At 38.2% G+C, this 20,296-nt stretch overlaps 1 protein-coding gene across 1 annotated transcript in view; it reads left to right on the top strand.

Moving 5' to 3' along the window:
- The window catches only part of LOC102473187 (A disintegrin and metalloproteinase with thrombospondin motifs 6-like), a gene marked incomplete at its 5' end in the record, with an annotated part of 68,419 nt that overhangs the window by 22,866 nt on the left and 25,257 nt on the right, over positions 1–20,296 (top strand). The window contains 2 exons of the mRNA XM_006156834.3: positions 9,728–9,904; positions 13,762–13,918. Coding sequence (XP_006156896.1) covers positions 9,728–9,904; positions 13,762–13,918 — 334 coding nt within the window. The remainder of the gene's footprint in view (positions 1–9,727; positions 9,905–13,761; positions 13,919–20,296) is intronic.

The following is a 20,296-nucleotide window of genomic DNA, read 5'->3' as shown; positions in this document are numbered from 1 at the left end:
CTCTCTCTCTCTCTCTCTCTCTCTCTCTCTCGTGGGCCCTGTAGCAAATTAAAAGTAAATAAATAGGGACCAGCAGGTGGCATGGTGGTTAAGGTGCTGGACACTCCCACGTGGCCAACCATGGTCGAGTCCCAGACCTGGCAGCCTGTTTTCTCACTTTCCCTCTCTCTTTCTGTGTGTGTGTGTGTGTGTGTGTGTGTGTGTGTGTGTGTGTGTGAGTGTGTGGTCAAATTAAAAAATAAATGAATGAATAAATAAAATTAAATAATTATTTTTTAAAATAAATAAAATTACATAATTCTATTAAAAAAGAATAAATGAAAATGAGATTAAATGAAGTAGTGACAGGTATTAGAAATTTCCATTACAGAGCTCTATACCACATCATTTTTCATAAACTAAAACTAGGAGAAATTTCTGCCAACCACCAAAATATCAGAACTTGCTTTTATACCTGTATCACATCGATCTCCTGGCCTACTCTTTTCTGTATTTTTGTTTTACAATAAAATAACCAAATGTAATCACCTTGAAGGCCCAGGTGGTGGCACAGCAGTGACATACCTAAAGCCAGGAAAGATCCTGGGTTCCTGTACCTGAACCTCCCTGAGCACGCTAGACATATATGTGCCCCAAATTTGGGCCAGCTGAGACTTGCAGTGGACCGCAGTGTGGAGACCATGTGAGGGGTGCCCCTCTCTCTCTGAAGAAAGAAAGAAACTTTTTGTTTTGAGAGGTTTTTGCTACAGGGCGCATGCGCTCACCAGAAAGACAGAGACAGAGAAACAGAAAGCAAGAAATCACCCCGCAAGGGGGATGACCACACCACAATCCTTTCTCCTCCATTCTCCTCTCAGGATCTTAGACACACACGCATACGTGCCCAGTGTGAGTTTAAGCCACAGGGTCTGGGATTCGAACCGTGTTCAACTACATGGGAGTCCAGCGACATAGTCATTATGCCAACTGCTGGTCTCAGAAACTATTTTTTTAAAATCAGCATTAAAAAATGTGATCACCCTGAGAAACAGCTTATGTATTGTATTACTGATATGCTTCTATTCAAATACCATTTTAAGGTTTTCTTCGCACAGGTTGTACTATCCTGCTCTTAGATTTTGATTCTTACCTATTCAGTCTCTGAAGTAACTAGCTCAGAAGGCTCTAAGAAGCCCTTGGGCATTCTTGGAGGCCACCTCAATACATACATATAAACTGAGGGCACTTAGATCACATTTCTGCCACCTTCCTTCAGATAGCTGAGCCAGAGCTTTTGGTTCTGAGGGGGTGGAACGCACATGTTGAGATTCTCGTCTCAAAGACCACATTGGCGGACTCTGTCTTCTCTTCACAGACAATCCAGGAAAAGTATTCTGGCTGGGGTAAGCGTAGTGTAGGTCAAACAATACTGTCACTACTGCCTCAAAGATTCTGTTTATAATGAAATAGCATCTTTACCTCCACCATCATCATTTGTTGGAAAGGAAAGAGATATTTTTACCTCATGCAGCCTCTCCTGTGTGTTTTCCAAAGGAAAGGGTTGCACCACTCTCACACTTCCATTTCCTCACTTTAGCAGGAAGCCTACCTCTTCCCCGGAGGGGTTAAAAATAGATAGGAATAAATAGCATTAAGTGAAATAAATATCCTAGTAGCTGTGTAAAACAAAGTAAAAACAGGAGAATGTACTTCCCTGAGGAATAGAACACCTCCCACTAATGAGAAGAATAGGTACCCGCAGAGGAGTAAGCAATGTTCAGTCTCTTTCAGTTAACCTTTTGCAAATATTTCACACAATTGTCTTTCGACACACCCATGAAAACGTCCCTCCGCTTTCTGCCTTCTCCCCACTTCAGCCATCAGCTGTCTGAACTTTGTTAATCAGAAGGGTAAGGTTCAGCTGGTGAAAACATGCTTCAGCGCAAGGAATTTACCCTCTGACCTTTTCCTTTTCTTTGCTGGTTACTCTAATATAAAATTTCCACTGTTGTAAAGCCAGCAGCCGTTTTCCTCAACAGTTAAACCCACCCTGTGCTTATGGCAACAGAAAAAAAGCCAAATTACCTAGGTAGAAAATGGCTCATCAGCAACCTTTTGTGAAACTAATGAAGCCACAGCTTTCTTATTTCCTATAATCTGTCCTCAGTCTTGGGATAACCTGGGCGATGTTGGACTTCAAACGGTTTTCTGTGTTTGCCCTGGCTTGGCAGGTAACTCTTGGAAGTGTTGCGGCATACTGTGGATGGGCTCCAGGAGTCTAGCCCATTCTTTTGATGTATCAGATGGTTTCTTTGACTCCCACGGAGTACCCATTGAAAAGGCTTCTTGTACTAATTCCTGGACAAATGAATAACTGGCATCATACTTAACTGACTTTGTAAGAATTATGTTTAGGTGGCATTACCTAAGGACGGGCACAAAAATCTACCTACAAGGGATTGTGTCTTATTTAGGAAGACAATTGTGGTATCACTTGTGTACTCCCAAGTTTTACTCTGGTTCCTTGACTAAGTAAGTTACATGTACCTTTCCAGAGAGAATTGAGTCTAACCCAAAGATGTTAATATTTCTGTCCGCTATAAGTGAAGGCCAAATTGTTTTCCCTGGTGTGATTTCAAATACTTTTTCTGAAAATTGGGCTGGCAGGTGGTGTGGTGGTTAAGGGCGCTGGACTCTGTCCCTCTCTGGTCAAATTAAAATAAATAAATAAATAGATAGATAGATAGATAGATAAAATGAATAAAGTTAAATAAAATAATTCTTTAACAAATAATTTTTTCTGCAAATTATGTGTTGCTTCTTCTTAATCATGGGACATTAAGCTAACACATAAATACATTTCTCATAAAAATCATCTCCTAAATACCACTGAGATAAAAACAAAAGGCAGAAAGTCTGTCAGGTTTTAGGTAACTGTGAGATTCTAATTATATGAATAACATAGGAAAAAATAGACTGGAACCTACAATAAGGAGAAATAGTGAAAAATAATTTTACTAAAACATGAATTTGTTCTCTGACATAGTATCTTCCACCCAGCTACCTAACGGTCTATTATGAAAAAGAATTGTGTGAATTTCATATTTGTAAATAATAAAATACATTTTTATTATTGAACTAAGTATTTAAATTTTTAATTATTAATAATAGATTTTATTGTATACTCAAAAAGTATACAAAGCACCTCTTATGTAGGTACAGACCAGTAATTATCTCTGGAAAATGCTCTGAAGCATTCATAATTTAGTTAATGCCTACTAATGATATACATAACCATGATGTTACAGCTTGCTTTTCTAGAATTTCTTATTTATTTATTTTTAGATAGCTAAATAAAACTGAGGTTGTCAGATGGACAAAGACATTTATTTATCAGAAGGTTAAAGAGAGACAACAGTGAAATTTAGGCTAAAGAAAGCAGAGGAAAGAAGAAAAATAAAAACAAACTGAGAAAGCTGGCAAGTCGCATGATGGTTAAGGCGCTGGATTCCCACATGACCAACCATGGTTTGAGTCCCAGACCTAGCAGCTTGCTTTCTCACTCACTTTCTCTCTCTCTCTCTCTCTGGTCAGTTATTTTGTTGTTTATTGTTGTTGTTTTTAATAATAAATAAATAATTATTTTTTTAAAAAAAGGAAAACCAAACTGTGAGGACACTTTTGCTTCAAACTTGATATAAGGTCAAAATCTGTGAGATAGAGTTCTACTTAGAATGAACCTGGTCCAAGTGAAATCCCTGTGCCTTTAACATTTTTTTGAAACAATTTTTAAACCTTTCATTTTAAAATTACCCTTAAGAAGTGCAACATTTCCGGAGATGAGAGTGAGATTTTAGTTATAGACATGTAATATTTGCGACTAGATCTTCAGGGCTCAGGTCTGAGTAAAAATGTAGAAGTGTAGTTTTCAGTTATTCACTATTTTGAGGATCCAGTTGAGTGCCTCTGCTGCTTTAGGATAGAATACCATTGGTTTATTTGGTGGATTTTTTGGTATAATCTTCTAAAGGATTTCTTGACTGAATAGAAGTTGTCATTATATGTTTAGCTTTGCATATAAATGCAAATTGTCCTAAGGAGTGTTTCCATCTTTTTACATTTGCCTTTAAGAGTCTTATTCTATTCAATAGTAGGAAATTGCCATCTGGATTTATATGTACTTCTCAGTGATTCCATTTTCTTACCTATAAAATGGGCATGGAAATAGTACTTAATTACTTCCTGGGGTTTCTGTAAGCATTTGGTAGACTGTTACACACAGAGGACTGAAAACACTGCCTAGACACTTCGTCAATGTTAGTGCTGCTTTCTTTTCTTATTCTTTTCATTATCAGTCATATTTATTTTATTTTTGTTTTGTTTTTCGTTTCCTGGGGACTTCTCAGACAGATGAGTGAATTGTCTGTCTTTGCATTGTCTGCCTTCCTAATTGTAAGCAGGACTTGGCATTAGCGCTTAGAAATCTAGACTGCTTGATATTACTACATTCTCAAAATAATAGCAGAAAGTCCTTGCTGCTGGAGGAAGATATTAAAATAAGAACTAAACATATATTGTGGCATTTAATATACATACACATGGAAGGGGCAGGGACATATAAAATAAGAACTAAACATATATTGTGGCATTTAATATACATACACATGGAAGGGGCAGGGACATGGTGTAAGTGCCTGTTTCAATGAATGCCACTAAGTTAGAAAACTAATCAGAGCCTCAAAATAGAAAACTAAGTTCCCTCTACATCCTGTGTGTCTCTACCTATCTCCTTAACATATGAAGTGGGCTTCTATTCTTTTGTACCTTGCCTCAATTTATTTTTTGTAATAATTCATTAATATTTATTATGTATTCTCATGAGTTTGTTTCTGCCCGTACTAAGAGTGGCCTGTGATTGCGTCAGCAGGCCTGTTTAGTTCTAGCGCTGTCATTTGCTGTTTACCCTTGATTAAATCACTCAAGCTTTCCTCATCCGTCATAATTCTAAAGACTTGATTAATAATATATTTGTAAGAGTTTTGTGAATTGCAATGCTGTAATGGAATGTAAGGCAATGCTCTTATTACCGGTGGTAATCTTAAGCATTCTGAGAGTGGCTGAAATCCCCTGGGACTTTGGCTTGGATAAAGGAGACTTGGTGCGAAGTCACAAAGACTGAACCCAAGTGGAACAAGTTCAAGACATGGAGACAGACCAGGCACACGTGTGGGGAAGCTTAAGAGACTTAGATCAGGCTTTCATTCATTCTCAAGAAATTATTTTACACCTTGGCTTCTTGAAATGGAAAATAGGAGCTGTCATGAGGGTTAAATTAGACAATATATGCGAAGTACATAATGTCGTTAAGATCCAAAAAATACTTCGTAAGAGTTGGCATTTGATGGCTCTGCCATTTAATATCTTGCAACTTTCTACCCGTCATTTACTGTGTTTCTTTAGTTTAAAAGTGGAATAATTGCCATCTTGCAGGAGTTTCGTCAGGTCTATATTATTATATGTAAATGTATAGCCCTTAGCACACTATTTGGCACATACCAAGTTCATGGAGTGACAACTGCTAGAGGTAGTACCAGTCATGGTGCAGCAGCAGCAGCAGTGATAGTGTCAGCATGCATCCGGCAGTGGGCTGCCACCAGAGACCACTGCAAACTATTCGGGATGACCAGGATGCACAGAGATGGATCTGCAGAGGTGAATAGAGCCTTACTATCATGGTGTGTAAACTATATTTACAGTATGGATTTTTATCTCAAAGGCAATAGTGAGCCATTTTAAATAAATAAATAAATAAAACTCATCAGATTCAGAAAGATCCCTCTGAATAAGGTAGGAGTGACTGGAGCCAGAAACAGGAGACCTATAAGAAAGTCGTTGCAAAATTTTGTGTGGGCCTTTTCTGAAGTAAGGTTAGTGACAACAGAAATCAACAGATGTAAGAGAGATTGAGGAGCTGGATTCATTAGACCTGCTGATTGGTTATATGCATTAGTGAGGCAACAGCAGGATATAAGGTTGTTGATTTGGCTGTGAAACGGACTAACAGGAAGCAGGAATTTCTCTCTTGATCCAACTCCTCTAAGTAGCACTTCTGCAGCCATATTGGGAAGAGCTACGTATTATCCTCCTTTAAAGTGTACCTTAATAAAATATTTTCCATGCTGCAAGAAATGTATTCTGTTATTAAATTCATCATAATAAAGAGTTTATGTTTTTCAGGCTTTCTGCCTGAAAAAAGAGTTAATTTTTTTTCTCTTTATATATAAAACATAAACCATATTAAAGAATGTACCTAATGAAACCACTCAGAGGTGTGTACAGTGTTCACTAAGATAGCCCCCTCCCACAACTGGTTAATTTTGATTGAGTGCTTACTCAAAGCCCTCAACAAGATCCCGGTGCACATATGCATGTATGCGTATGCTTGTGCACGTGTGTGTGTGTGTGTGTGTGTATAAAGATGAAATGCAATGGGGTAATTTTAAAGGATTTTTGAAATTTTATTTTCATTAATAGTTTTTTATTAACAAAATAATTGTTACAATGTGATTTATCAGTAAATGAATACAACTTAAAATGATTGAATCAGGATAGTTAATATACCCATCACCTCAATCATTTGTAATGTTATGTACAGTAATTTGTTGTTAACTACATTCTTCTCACTGTATTTTATAACACTAGACATTGTTCTTCTATCTAGCTGCGATTTTGTTTCCATTAATCAGCATCCTTCTATCCACCCCCAATCCTTCCTAGCCAAGCAGTCATTCTAGTTCTTTCTGCCTTTTTCCATGTAGTATTTCTCTTTCTGCATCTGGCTTATTTTACTTAAGATAATGTCCCCAAGGCTCTCTTATTTAACCTCATATGATTGAATTTTATTATTATTTTTATTTATTTATTTATTTATTTTTTGGGGGGGAGAGGTTTTTTGCTATAGGGCGCGTGCGCTCACCAGACAGACAGAGAAAGTGAGACAGAAAGCGAGAAATCACCCCCCAGGGGGGATGGTCACACCGCAATCCCTTCTCCTCCATTCTCCTCTCAGGATCTTGGGCACGCACACACACGCACCCGGTGTGAGTTTTAAGCCACCGGGTCTGGGACATGAACCACGGTCAACTACGTGGGAGTCCAACGACATAGCCATTACGCTAACTGCTGATTCCCTGATTGGATTATTTTTTTGATGGCTGCATAGTATTCCTGTGTGTGTGTATATGTGTGTGTGCATGTGACATTTTCTTTATTAATTCAATTATTTGTTAATGGACACTTTGTTTTCATTTATATATATACACACACACACACACACACACACATACATATATATGTGTATGTATATATATATTTTATTTGCTAGAGGGCACATGTATTCAACAGAGAGAAAAAGAGAGAGAGAGAGAGGAAAAGTGAGAAACTACCTTCTACCTTTCATGGGATATAGTCACCCCTCAATCCCTTCTCCTCCCGTTTCTCCAGTCAGGATTTTGAGCATGCATGCATGTGCATCTGGCACATTTTTCAAGCAGTAGGGTCTAGTCTAGAACCACATTGTCAACCACATAAGATCCAGGTGCCTTAACCACAATGCCACCAGCAGGCCCTGTTTCCATATCTTGGTGATTGTGAGTAGTGCCATGATAAACTCTGGGGTGCTGATAACCTTGTAACATACTGATTTGCATTGGATATATGCCTGGTGGTGAGATTGCTGGATCATATGGCACAACTATTTTTAGTTTCTGGAGGAGTCTCCATATTGTTTTTCATATTGGTTGTACTAATTTACACTCCCACCAACAGTGTGAAAGAGTGCTCCATTGTATGCATACTTGTCAGCATTTGTTATCTGTTTGTCTTTTTTTTTAAGCTTTGTTTTGTTTTGTTTTGTTTTTGCCATAGGGCATGTGCACTGGCAGGAGAAAGATAGAGACGGAGAGAAGGAAAGTGAGAAATCACCTCCTCCCTAGGAGGGATGGGCATGCCATAATCTCTTCTTCTGCATTCTCCTCTCAGGATTTTAGGCATGCATGTATATGTGCCCAGCGTGATTTTTAAGCCATGGAATCTGGGACAGTGAGCCATGTGGGAATCCAGTGCCTTAACCTCCATGCCAAATGCTGACTTCTGTTTGTCTTTTTGAGAATAGTATTCTAACTGAAGTGAGATGATATCTCATTTTGGTTTTGGTTTATGTTTTCCCAATGATTAGAGCTACAGGGCATTCTCTTTCCATACATTTATTGACCATTTGTATATTTTCATTTGAGAACCACTTAATCTAGTTTGTTGTTATTGGTTGGTTGTTCATTGCCACAGGGCACAGGCTCTCTCTGGAAAGAGACAGAGAGAGAGGAAAAATGAGAAATCATGTCCCCACCAGGGAGGATGGCTTTGCCACAATCCCTTCTTCTCCATTCCCTTTCTGGATTTTGGGTACACACGCACACACACCCAGCATGTTTTTCTAGCTGCCAGGTCCAGTACTCGAACCACAGAGTTGGTCATGTGGGATCTAGTGCCATAACCACCATGCCATCTGCTAGTCCCATTTGCCCATTTAAAAAAATTGAGTCATTTGTTTTTTTGTTTGTTTGTTTGTTTTCTGCTGAGTTGAATTCCTTGTATATTCTGGTTATTAATCCCTTGTTAGATGGTTAGTATGCAAATATTTTCTCCTATTCCGTGGGTTATCTCTTCACTCTGTTGATTGTTTTCTTTGTTGTGCAGGATTTTAGTTTGATATATTTCCATATGTCTATTTTTGCTTTTTGTGTTTTGTGCTTTTGAGGTTGTATTCAAGAACTTTTCACCCCTACCAGTGTCCTGAAGTATTTCCCTATGTTTCTTTCTAGCAGCTTTATAGTTTCAGTTTTATGTTTAAGTCTTTAGTCCATTTATCACATTCATTTTCTGTCTTCCTAGTCTAGTGTAGTTCCTCTAGGAGATCTGGAAACAATGCTTTTCTATGAAAGGCATAGATACAATGCTTCCAAATGTTGTGTTCTGTTCCTTATTTGATTGAGAAGAGGAATATATTTTAAGGACGCATCCAGACATGCAGAGAGAAAGCTGACTTTAGTTAACTACCATATCAAATGTGTGACTTCTAGAAACACCTAGAAATAATAGAATTCGTGATATAGATAGAAGTATCTTTTTCTCAACATGAAAAAGAGACAGACTTAATTATAGAGAACAGTCTAATTTATTGTATTTGTAGCTGATGGATGAGGAAAAGTCCAGAGATTTTTTGTGCCATAAACTGTCACCTCTGACCATGTATTTTTACCACACTATGAGAATAATTGATCTAAATCAACCCTTCACTTGATTGACAGGAATAAGTTCTTGTGGTCTACTAATAAGATAATCTTTTTTAAAACGTACACCCAGCAAGTGGGAAACCAAGGAGAATCTTATCACAGCTGAATGAGGCCAAGGATAGGGAGAAATAGAGAAATAAACCTATTCCCAATAAAGGAAGGAAATAAGTTAGCCAAGAAAAACAAACATTGGATTTAGTTTTTAAAGATCTTAGGGGAAGAATAAAAGTATTTTTGCTTAAATACTTTAACAGAATTTCATATATGAGAAATTTTGCCTAGAATGTAGTGTATATGTATATTGTATACCCAAACATGCATTTACTTTTAGCAAAGCTTTCCTCAAATTTTTCTATCTTTAGACTGTTTTTATTCATTGGTATTTGTCTTATTTCCAGTGTACTCCAAAGTGTGGCCCAGGCTTCAAGCATCGGATTGTTCTGTGCAAGAGCAGTGACCTTTCTAAAACATTCCCAGCTGCACAATGTCCAGAGGAAAGCAAACCTCCTGTCCGCATCCGCTGCAGTTTGGGCCGCTGCCCTCCTCCTCGCTGGGTGACGGGAGACTGGGGCCAGGTAATGTGGTTGGACTGCGAACTGCTGTTGAGTCAGCATCTTTAGACACAAATCAAGGTTCCTGACTTTTCACTCTAAGATCTCAAGAGATGAGAAGCAATTAATGCATAGAAGTCTGAGTATGAGGTATGAGTGTAAAATACTGCACCACCACCACAGCCACACAAGGACATATACACACTTAGTCATGTTTCTCCCATTCCTACATACTTCCCACTTTTACCTGCTGTTTGGATCCTGCCACTTTAAGTTAAAATTAGAAAAAAAAGTTCACATGCCCTAAGGCAAAAAACAAACTAACAAAAAATCTCTAAAAAAATTTAGGAAAGAAATACAACCCAGTCCCATAGCCTTGTGGTTAAGGGAGCTAGATCCCACATGGCAAACTGTGGTTTGAATCCTAGCCCTGGTGGCTTGAAAAACATGCTGGACACGTTTGCATCTGTGTTCAAAATCTCTAAAGCCTGGAGAAATGGAGAAGGGATTGTGGCATGACCATGCCCCATGGGGTGATATTTTCTCTCTCTTCCTCTCTCTCTGTTCCTGTCTCTCACTCTGGCCAGCACATGCCGGCAATTAAAAAATAATCATTTTTGACTGACCCAATGGCCTAGTGATTAAGGGACCCACATCCCATGTGGCCAACAACCTCTAGTGGCTTGAAAAGCACAAACGGCATATGTGTGTACCTGTCCCAAATCTCGAAAGGGTGGAGGGATGGAGAAGGGATTGCATTGTGACAATACCCCACTGGGGATCCTCTTTCTCTGTCTCTCTCTGTCTCTATAGCAAACATTAGTGTGTAATTAAAAAAAAATTCTAAAGAGAAATAGTTTAGATGGCCCAAGATTTGCACCAGCTGTCCTGACTTCTAGTTCCAGCTTTCTCAACTGATTCAAGAAAAAGTTAACAGTGGTGTCTTAATTTTTCACTTGTAAAATGGAGATAATTCTTCTTAATCTCATAGGAAGTCATGGAGCTTTTAATTAGTTTGATAACGTGATTGGCAGACAGTCTTTGAAATATTATAAATATTTATTCTTTAATTGATTACTTTTCCTCTGATGAACATTATGCACTGGGAAACCAGTGTATGGGCTTTTTGGATGTGGTTTTTTTTTTTTTTTGAGAGGTTTTTGCTATAGGGCGCATGCGCTCACCAGACAGACAGAGAGAGACAGAGAGACAGAAAGTGAGAAATCACCCCCCAGGGGGGATGACCACGCCGCAATCCCTTCTCTTCCATTCTCCTCTTGGGATCTTGGGCACACACGCACACATGCCCGGCATGAGTGCCACCGGGTCTGGGACGCGAACCACAGTCGACTACATGGGAGTCCAGTGACATAGCCATTATGCTAACTGCTGGTCCTCAGGGATGTGTTTTTACATTAGACTCATTTCCATTTTAGGTTCCAATTATTGTTTTATTTTCTTCTTTATCATGTACTTTCAAATTATGTGATCTTGCTATAAGTCACCTTAAATCCTATAAAAAACAAGTTTGTTTTCACCACAAAAATTAAATTATGAGATAGTACACATATTAATTATCTAGATTTACTTACTCCATAATGTTTATATATTTTGTACATAAGTACTTTGAACAGAATGTATATAAAATATTGTACATAGGCACACTTTTACCTGTTAATGTTTAAAAAAATTTTAATAGAAAAGTTGATAGTTTTCAAAAAGTTCATAAAAAATGTGTATTACAAAACTATACATACATTTCAAAATAAACTCATACTTTAATGACATTTTCCCACAAACTTTTTGAAGTTCTCCCATACTTAGATGGAAGGAAAATTAAGTATTGATTTTCTAAATGTCAGAGAGAAAATCTATTAAATAAATTAAATAATAAGACACTAGAAAGTAAATTTCTAGCCAATCAATGCCCTTATCTTGTCTAATTTATAGATACTCATTTTCTAATTTCTGAGACCCAAATAAGTCCTAATGGCATGTTACTTTGTGCACTGAGTCCGCCATTACTTCATCAAAAGCACAGTTGTCCATGTAAGATTATTCAAACTGGCGTTTCACAGAAGTAGTTACCAAAACTCTGGTCAAAACCCAAGATTGCTGGAATATAGCAGTATCTACACCCCTTTTATTTCATTCGGAATGACACTAAGATGTCCAGTACCCATTAAGGTCAATATATGAATATACTTGTTCTGGGCTCAGCTCTGGAGACAGCCAAAAGAAATATTCCTGTGAAATAATAAAGGCTTTGCATCTGTGTAGCAGTATTTAGTTTAATTTACAATCATTTCTATGGCATACATATGAGAAGGTTAAGCACTACATGCGATGAAGTCTCTAAATATTTCAGTGTGTGTGAGTTTCATAACACGTAGTAGGCATTATACTATTAAAGAATCAATACAGATTTGCTCTCATGGTTTTCATTTTAAACCAGATGGACATTTCCTTCCTTATGTATTTCTTGTTGTGATGCACCGTTACATAAAGGTCAGTTGAAAGTTTATGTATGTTAGTGAATTCATCAAATTTATAATTTGAGATTATTCTTTTAAATGTTTGAAGTCCTTTTCCTTATTTTTAACCCATATATTTTTAACCCTGTTTCTTAAAATTCAAAATAACCATTAAAAATACCTTTTCAAAGATATTTTAATACAGTCCTATAGTGCATTTATTTGTCATTCTGTATTAGAAAGTTTTTGAAAAAGTGTCTTTATGAACATCCTTGCTAATCCTGTGGGTGCTTTGAGAGTTTTTGCAAACAAATCCAACAGGGCTTCAATTTGTTTACCTTGTAAATATCACCATCCCTTGTCTTGGCACTAGTTAGCTTCTTACTCCTTTGAACCCTGACTCTCACAGGGCTGTCTGGTGTTCTGAATGGCAGGCTGAAAGAGTAGACCCAACTGTCTTCTTCAGTCTGGACAGCTGAACAGCCCTAGTTGAAACAGTTCTCAGCCAGTAACTTCAATCCTAAAGTAACTGAATCCCTGAGGAGATCAAAAAGGAGAGGGAAATAAAGCCAAGGGCCAGCACCCCCTCTCTTTTCAGGTTTGTGTGGCCGACAAAGTCCCTATTTAAACTCTTTGTTTAAAACAGACACTATCACCAGGCCCACAGCAGCTCTGGACTCATATTTCGATCAGTTATAAAGCTCTGCAATCAGCCACCACATTCTGTACCTGCATGTCTGTAATAAACAGGAGCAGTAGTGAGACTCTGATCACTCTATTTCAGCATGAGGATTTTCTCATTACGATTTTGTTAGAGCTCACCAGTCTTGCTTGGAATTACTGGAGTGACCATCTAGAAACTTCATCCGTTGTCTCTAGCAACTGCTGGATTGTCAGGAAAGTCATTATGCGTAGTAAAATATATCATGACTTTCCTGGCAGCCTAATATATTACTTCTGTTTGCTAGAGTAATAATGTAAGTGACCTAATTATAATACTTCTCAAAGATAAGCCACATTTGGGCTTTGAAAGTACTACGTGTGGGGACCAGCACTGTAGCCTAGTTGTTAAGGTAGCCGGATCCCACATGGCCAACCCTAGTTTGAATCCCAGCCCCACCCCAGCAGCTTGAAAATGACTCAAGGTGCATGTGCTTGCATGTCCAAAATCCCCACAGGGTGGAGGAATGGAGAAGAGATTGCAGTGTGACCTCACCCCATTTGGGGGTGCTTTCTTTCTTCTTTTCTCTTGGTCTCACCATCTCTCTCTGACAAGCACATGTGCCCTCTGGAAATTAAAAATAAAAAAAGGTTAATATGTTTGGAATTTGAAATAACAAAGTATCTTTTTTATTTCCTGAAAATGGATGAGATTAATATTTTGTTTCTCTTTGTCTTTGGTCTTAGTGTTCTGCTCAGTGTGGCCTTGGACAGCAAATGCGAACGGTGCAGTGCCTCTCCTACACTGGACAGGCATCTAGTGACTGTCCAGAAACCGCTCGGCCTCCATCCATGCAGCAGTGTGAAAGCAAATGTGACAGTACGCCGATTTCCAATACTGAAGGTGAGTTCTCTATGGAGAAGGCATTTGCGGTCTGCCCTGTACTATCTCCAGGATTTGAAGAGCCCCATAAAACCACTGCTGAAGTATAATTTGTGTAAATCGTTTGTGAAAGCTATGTATGTGGTAGAACGTAATCAGGAAACCTGAATTTTTTTCCTTATTTTTTTATTAACTGTGTGACCTTGTTAAGACCTCTCTGGGACCAGCAGTTAGCATAAAGGCTATGTCGCTGGACTCCCATGTAGTCGACCATAGTTCAAGTCCCGGACCCAGCTGCTTAAACTCACGCCAGACGTGTGTGCATGTGTGCCCAAGATCCCGAGAAGAGAATGGAGGAGATGGGATTGCGGCATGGCCATCCCCCCTGGGGGGATGATTTCTCGCTTTCTGTCTCTCTCTGTCTTTCTGGCAATCACACGTGCCCTGTAGCAAAAACCTCTAAAAAAGTAAAAGGGAAAAAAAGACTCTTTACTTCTCTGAGCTAAGTTTACTTATTTATAAAAAGAGAGATTGGAGTAGAAAATCTGTAAGGCCATGTCCAGCCTACTACTCTATGTTTGACTTGTACAAGGACTCAAGAGATTATTTTAATGAATCACTCTTTGTTTTTTTAGAGATTTTTGCCATAGGGCATGTGTGCTTGCTGGGGAGAGAGACACACACAGTGAGAAGGAAAGTGAGAAATCCCCCCAGAGGGGTAGCCACGCCACAATCCTTTCTCCTCCATTGTCCTCCAGGATCTTAGACGAGCACACAAGCACATGTCCCCAGTGTGAGTTTTAAGCCAGCGGGTCGAGGACTCGTATTGCATTCGACCATGTAGGAGTCTAGTGATTTAACTGCTCCGTCATCTGCTGGCCCCTAATAAACAACTCTTAAAGAGAAAACTTACATTTCTTTTTGGTTATGACAATGGCCTCTACCATCACAAAGATTAAATTTATGCTTATTATAGATAATGAAAGTATAAGTTTAAAATTACTTGTGTCTTAAAATAGTAATTTTCTTGTAGAAAGGTAGAAAAAATAATTATGGAACTATTTATAAATAAGGACAAATATCTCTGTGATCCAAAATGTCTTTTCCTTTTCTTAAAAATAAATATTGGGGAAAAGCCCTTTACTAACAGCAGATTCCAGTCAAAATCTTGAATTTTCTTATCTTTAATTAACGTACTTCTTTAGTCACTTAAACGTTCATTCCAAATTTCTTGACTGCTACTATGTGCATGACAAAAATGATTAGGCATGTGGCATATAAACAGGGCATGTTCAGGAACTTCAGACTGCCTTCTCATGGAAAAGTAGAAGCATGATTGAATACATGCACATGAGCATCTGAAGCCACAATTTTAAATTATGTTAAAATCAAACAACCCCTAACTATAGGGCCTTGCTTAAAAGAATAAAAACTATCATGAATATATAATCAAAATAATTTGTGAATATTTTTCAAGTGAAAATTATATGTTTATAAACCTATTCAAAAGAGATCTGGTCTTTTTGATTAGATCTGTCCAGTTTGAAGCATTTTCCAAAATAAGATTTATTCATGATTTTAAAATCTTTCCATACAAATTTTATTTTAGGAAGAACTATAATCTTGTATGACAGGAATGCAGAGACCTTACGTCTTTGCAAATTGCCTATTGCTTATATCTGATATGATTATCGTATGTGTAATTTACTCTTTCAAAGAAGTGTATAGTCTTTTCCCACATTAATTCAAAATCAAAACTCTAGTTTGCAAAAATCTCTAGTTCTAATGGCATCTACTTCTTGTTGTGTTCCTTTGGTAAGAGACATTCTGAAAATCTAGCTTTCTCTTTCTCAAGAAGTCAAAGTCTATGAGAAATAGAAGTGTTTCACTTTTTAAAAAATGTATCTTTAAGTGCTCTAAATTTAAAAATATGTCTTTTCTATATGACTGCAGCAAATGACCTTTGTAAGTTATTGTTATTAACAATCAATCACAGGAGTTTGGGAATCTGTTTTATCTTTCACAATTGGAAGACACAAGGTTAAGACGGGAGTGAGGATTGAATTATAATATTAACAACTAATACGATAATTACTATAAAGGGTCTATATACATTAGACCCTTCGTATTTATCTATTTTATATCGCTCATGTACATAAGTACATCTCTTTTGTGTATATGTGCATATATCTTATATCATCTTGACAACAATCTTCTGAGAGTTGGCATTACTGATGAGGAAACTGAGGCACAGTGAGAGATAATGACTTATCCAAACCACAAGACTAGGAAGTAGCAGAGTCAGGATTTGAACCTAGATTTAGCAGAACACAAGAGCATGTCAGTTTCAACTACATGCAGTTCTTTTCTTTCTTTATTCATTGATAGAGTGTGTGCATGTGTGCACACATGAGAGAGAGAGAATTTAGACATGCTTAGGGAAATTAAATGCATTAGGCCCTCAAAGCCACAACACAATAATTAAATTTAAATAAGATTTTTAAAATAATATAATAAAAGGAGACAGATAGAAGAAATGGAGGAAGGTTAAAGCAACAAAAGGTAGTAAGAGAAAATCAGAAGCAAGGTGTCAAGAAAAAAAATAGTAAGAGGAAACTTGGAGGAGGATACAGGGAGATACGATTTTCTGCGTTCTACATGTGCTTTAGTCTCTGTTTCCGAAAGCCCCAGTGAATGTTGAAAGCAGGATAGACATAATCCTGACAGACTACTGATGAGTCACACCATGTTGCAGCTGAGGATGGGTTTTGGCTGCACTGGAAATACTACTTGGGATCATTTAAAGGTTTTTTTTTGTTGTTGTTGTTCATTTGAGAGAGAGAGAGAGACCCTCAAACAGGGTCTCATCATACCACTATCCTCTCTGCAGCCTTCCAGCCATCCAGGATTTGCTGAGCACATTCAGGTTGAGCAGAGAGCTGAACCCTGGGCCTGCCTTCTCATATGGCTGCAGTATCACGCAGCTGTATCCTTCTGTCTGTGCCACTGCAGCTGGGCCAGCACAGTGTTTTGAAGTACATGAGGCAGCTGAGACTAGCCTATTTGATCTTACCTGAAAGTCTATTCAAAATGCCATTTTATTTATCTTTTATACAGTTCCCTTGTAGTTTATATGGTGAGTCTTTCCAGCTTTCCAATAGCACAAGGTGCTCTCTCATCTAGTATTATTGCTGCCAAGTAGTGATTCATGGTTTGCCATGAGCTGGTGACCAATCCAAAAAAGGCATGGCTAGTGTACATTGGTTTACCAGCCAGGATGTCTAATGGTGGCTTTGATGGGTCTCAGTCCTTTCAAGTAAACACCCACTGGAGAGCCTAGGCTGCACCAGAAGTCTCATACCCAAATCCCTAAACCTAAACTTAGGTTTTAATGTGGAATCTGACTATTAAAATCAAAGGAATGATAAAAGTCATTTGAAGGAGCTGAAGAAGACCAGTTTTTTTCTTTGCCACTTCAGAAGCTCATACCCATTAGCATTCAGGTTCACATTCTTGGCTGTCTGGTTTGGAGGAGACCCTGGATTTGGATTGAGATTATACTACCTAGAGGATGGAGGTGGGTGGCATCAAGGGAATAAGACTGGGTAAAGGACTGAGGCAGCAAAGAGAGAAAGGAATGGGTTAGTCCACAGTAAAATAAAATTAGAATGAAGTTCAATAGCTGTCTCAAGGGTAAAAAGAAGTGGGTAGATTGCTCCCATTGTGATGAATGATATTAAGTTCCCAAGCCAAGCTGACTGCATCCTTTTCTAGCCTGAATTTGTAGGGTCAAGAGCTTCGGTACAACTTTAGCAGGAAAAGTTCACTGAGTACATACCCCCACCCTAACTCCTGCACCATGCATCTGCACACACAGGCCTTCACCATCTCACCGTGCTGGGCTCTGCGTTGTCATTGTCAGGGCACAGCTGTTTGTACTTTTTTAGGACAAAAGATAGACCCTTTCGTGCTTTAATAATAACTCTTCACTGACTATGTCATCCTGAATCTGATCAAGAGCTTATGACATAGAGGATATGGATTCTCCAGAGAGACATGAGAAAGGAGTTGAATGGTCCAACCTGGTGGAGGCAGGATCCGTCCCTGGGTATTCTAATCAGTCTTGTAAGACACATAGGCAAGCTTTCCAACATTTCATGAAATACATACAAGAATAGAGCCTTTGAGCATTTGATCCTGTATTCTGTGGACAAAATCAAGCCTTCAAAGTCACACTGAATTCGAATCAAGTTACATCCTAAATTCATAAACCTCTGTTCAGTATGAGAATTTTGACAAAATGTCTTTTAGGTCAGGCTTTTGAAAGATTAATGTGAAGTACTGGGGAAAAACTCATTTGAACATCAGCGATAACATGTGATAATGATTCATGTGTTACCCACGAAACAGGTTGTCTAATTTTGTCATTCAACTCTACCAAAACCCAAATTGCTCATGAAAATCACTGCAGCATACCTGGCAAGTTACTTTAGCATCCTATAATCTAGTCTGTATAACCTAGTTGATTGCAGTACCTGGGGGATGGCTGCCAGCCCTTGATGTAGTCCCAGATCTTCCTGAGGAGAATTTGGAAATACTCCCTAAATTGTTCTTTCCACCAGAAGTCTCTGTTCTTAGGTAAAGTGCAACTATTTTTTCAGGGGTGGGATGAGGTATAAAAGAGGAGAGATTCATTAGATACACAAAAATGTTTCCTAGAAACCAGCGAAACCTCTCACCCTTCTAATATCCTGATGAGAAAAAAGGATAGAAAGAATGATTGTTATTCTCCTCCCAGGAGCACACTTAGCTCATATGTGATGATAGCAGAAAAGAACATCAGGCTTTGTCTTCAAGTCCTTGACCTTCCTGGCTCGAATCCCACTACTTTAGGTACAGTAGACATAAGTGTATCTGCATGAAGAAAATATGATAGGAATAATCAAGTCTTCCAAGCAGATCAACTTCAGAGTGGTAATGCTACTAAGAAAATTCTTCTTAAACTAAATTAAAAGAATTCCTTTGAATATATCTCCTAGTATTGTCTATTTGTAGACTATAAACTACTTGACTATAGAGAAACTTGGAATTTAAACATATTTTGAGTGTGTTAGAAATCAATGCCACTCAAGGTAATTTGGAAATGAAAATAGAACATTTCTGATATTGTTTTGATTTCAATGGGAAAATGTGATTTAATTTATGTACAATTATTTTTTCAAGTTTCTTTCTTTCATAAGGTAGAAAATGAGTGAGACAGGCACTACCAACAGGATTCTCATGCCATAACCCACCCTGGTCTCAGCCAGCCCAGGGCACAGGCATGTGTGTAAATGCCTTGTGTGCTCAAGGAGGTCCCAGGACCTGAACCCAGGATCTTACTCCTGTGGGTCTGTTGTGTTACCACTGCATTACTACCCAATGTATATATTTTTCAGAATGGAAAACTGAGTTGTATTGTGTATTAGCTCAAGGGTGGAAAAGAAAAGACTATTTTATCATTTCAGTGGGCTCAAAGATGAAGCAGGCTAATGTACTACTGAATCTTATAATTAATTTCGTTGACATAATGTCAATAAATCGCTCGAAGAGCACAACAAATCAATCCTGTTTAGCTCAGCTGTAAATGGAGATGGGTTGAATACACTAATATAATTTAAAACTGGTACAAATATTTTACAGATTACATTCAGCATTCTATAATAGTGGTGCTTTAAAACTTTTTTTTTTTTTTTGAAGAGATTTTTGCTATAGGGCATGTGCACTCTCCAGAAAGAAAGACAGAAAGCGAGAAATCACCCTCCAGGGGAAATGGCCACGCCGTAATCCCCTCTCCTCTACTCTCCTCTAGGGATCTTGGGCACGCATGCACACGCACCTGGCATGAGTTTAAAAGCCACAGGGTCCAAAACTCAAACTGTGGACGACTACATGGGAGTCTAGTGACAGTCATTATGCCAACTGCTGGTCCCACTTTAAAACTTTTTGATGTATTTAAAGTCACCTTTTTACTCATGTAATTTTATAAGATTTGAAGAGGAAGATATAGTAAAGTAAGAAGGGCTAAATTAGGCTATTCCAAATGCATATGATCTAGAAACCTTTTTAAAAACATTATTCTCAGGATCAGCAGGTGGCATGGTGGTTAAGGCACTGGACACTCCCACATGGCTGACCATGGTTCGAGTCCTGGACCTGGTGGCTTGCTTTCTCACTTTTCCTCTCTCTCTCTGTGTTTCTCTCACGATCAAATTAAAATAAATGAATTAATAAAGAAGTTTTTAAAAATTCAAATGTTTATTAAAAAAAAAAAAACATTTTTGTGAGGCTAGCAGGTGACATGGTAGTAAAGTTGTTGGACTCCCACATGGCTAGCTGTGTTTCCTGTCTGGGACCTGG

The sequence above is a fragment of the Tupaia chinensis genome, unplaced genomic scaffold (assembly GCF_000334495.1).
Source record: "Tupaia chinensis unplaced genomic scaffold, TupChi_1.0 Scaffold000516_1, whole genome shotgun sequence".
NCBI lineage: Eukaryota > Metazoa > Chordata > Mammalia > Scandentia > Tupaiidae > Tupaia > Tupaia belangeri.
The sequence above is the reverse complement of the archived record's forward strand: the minus strand, read 5'-3'. Positions and strand labels throughout refer to the sequence as shown.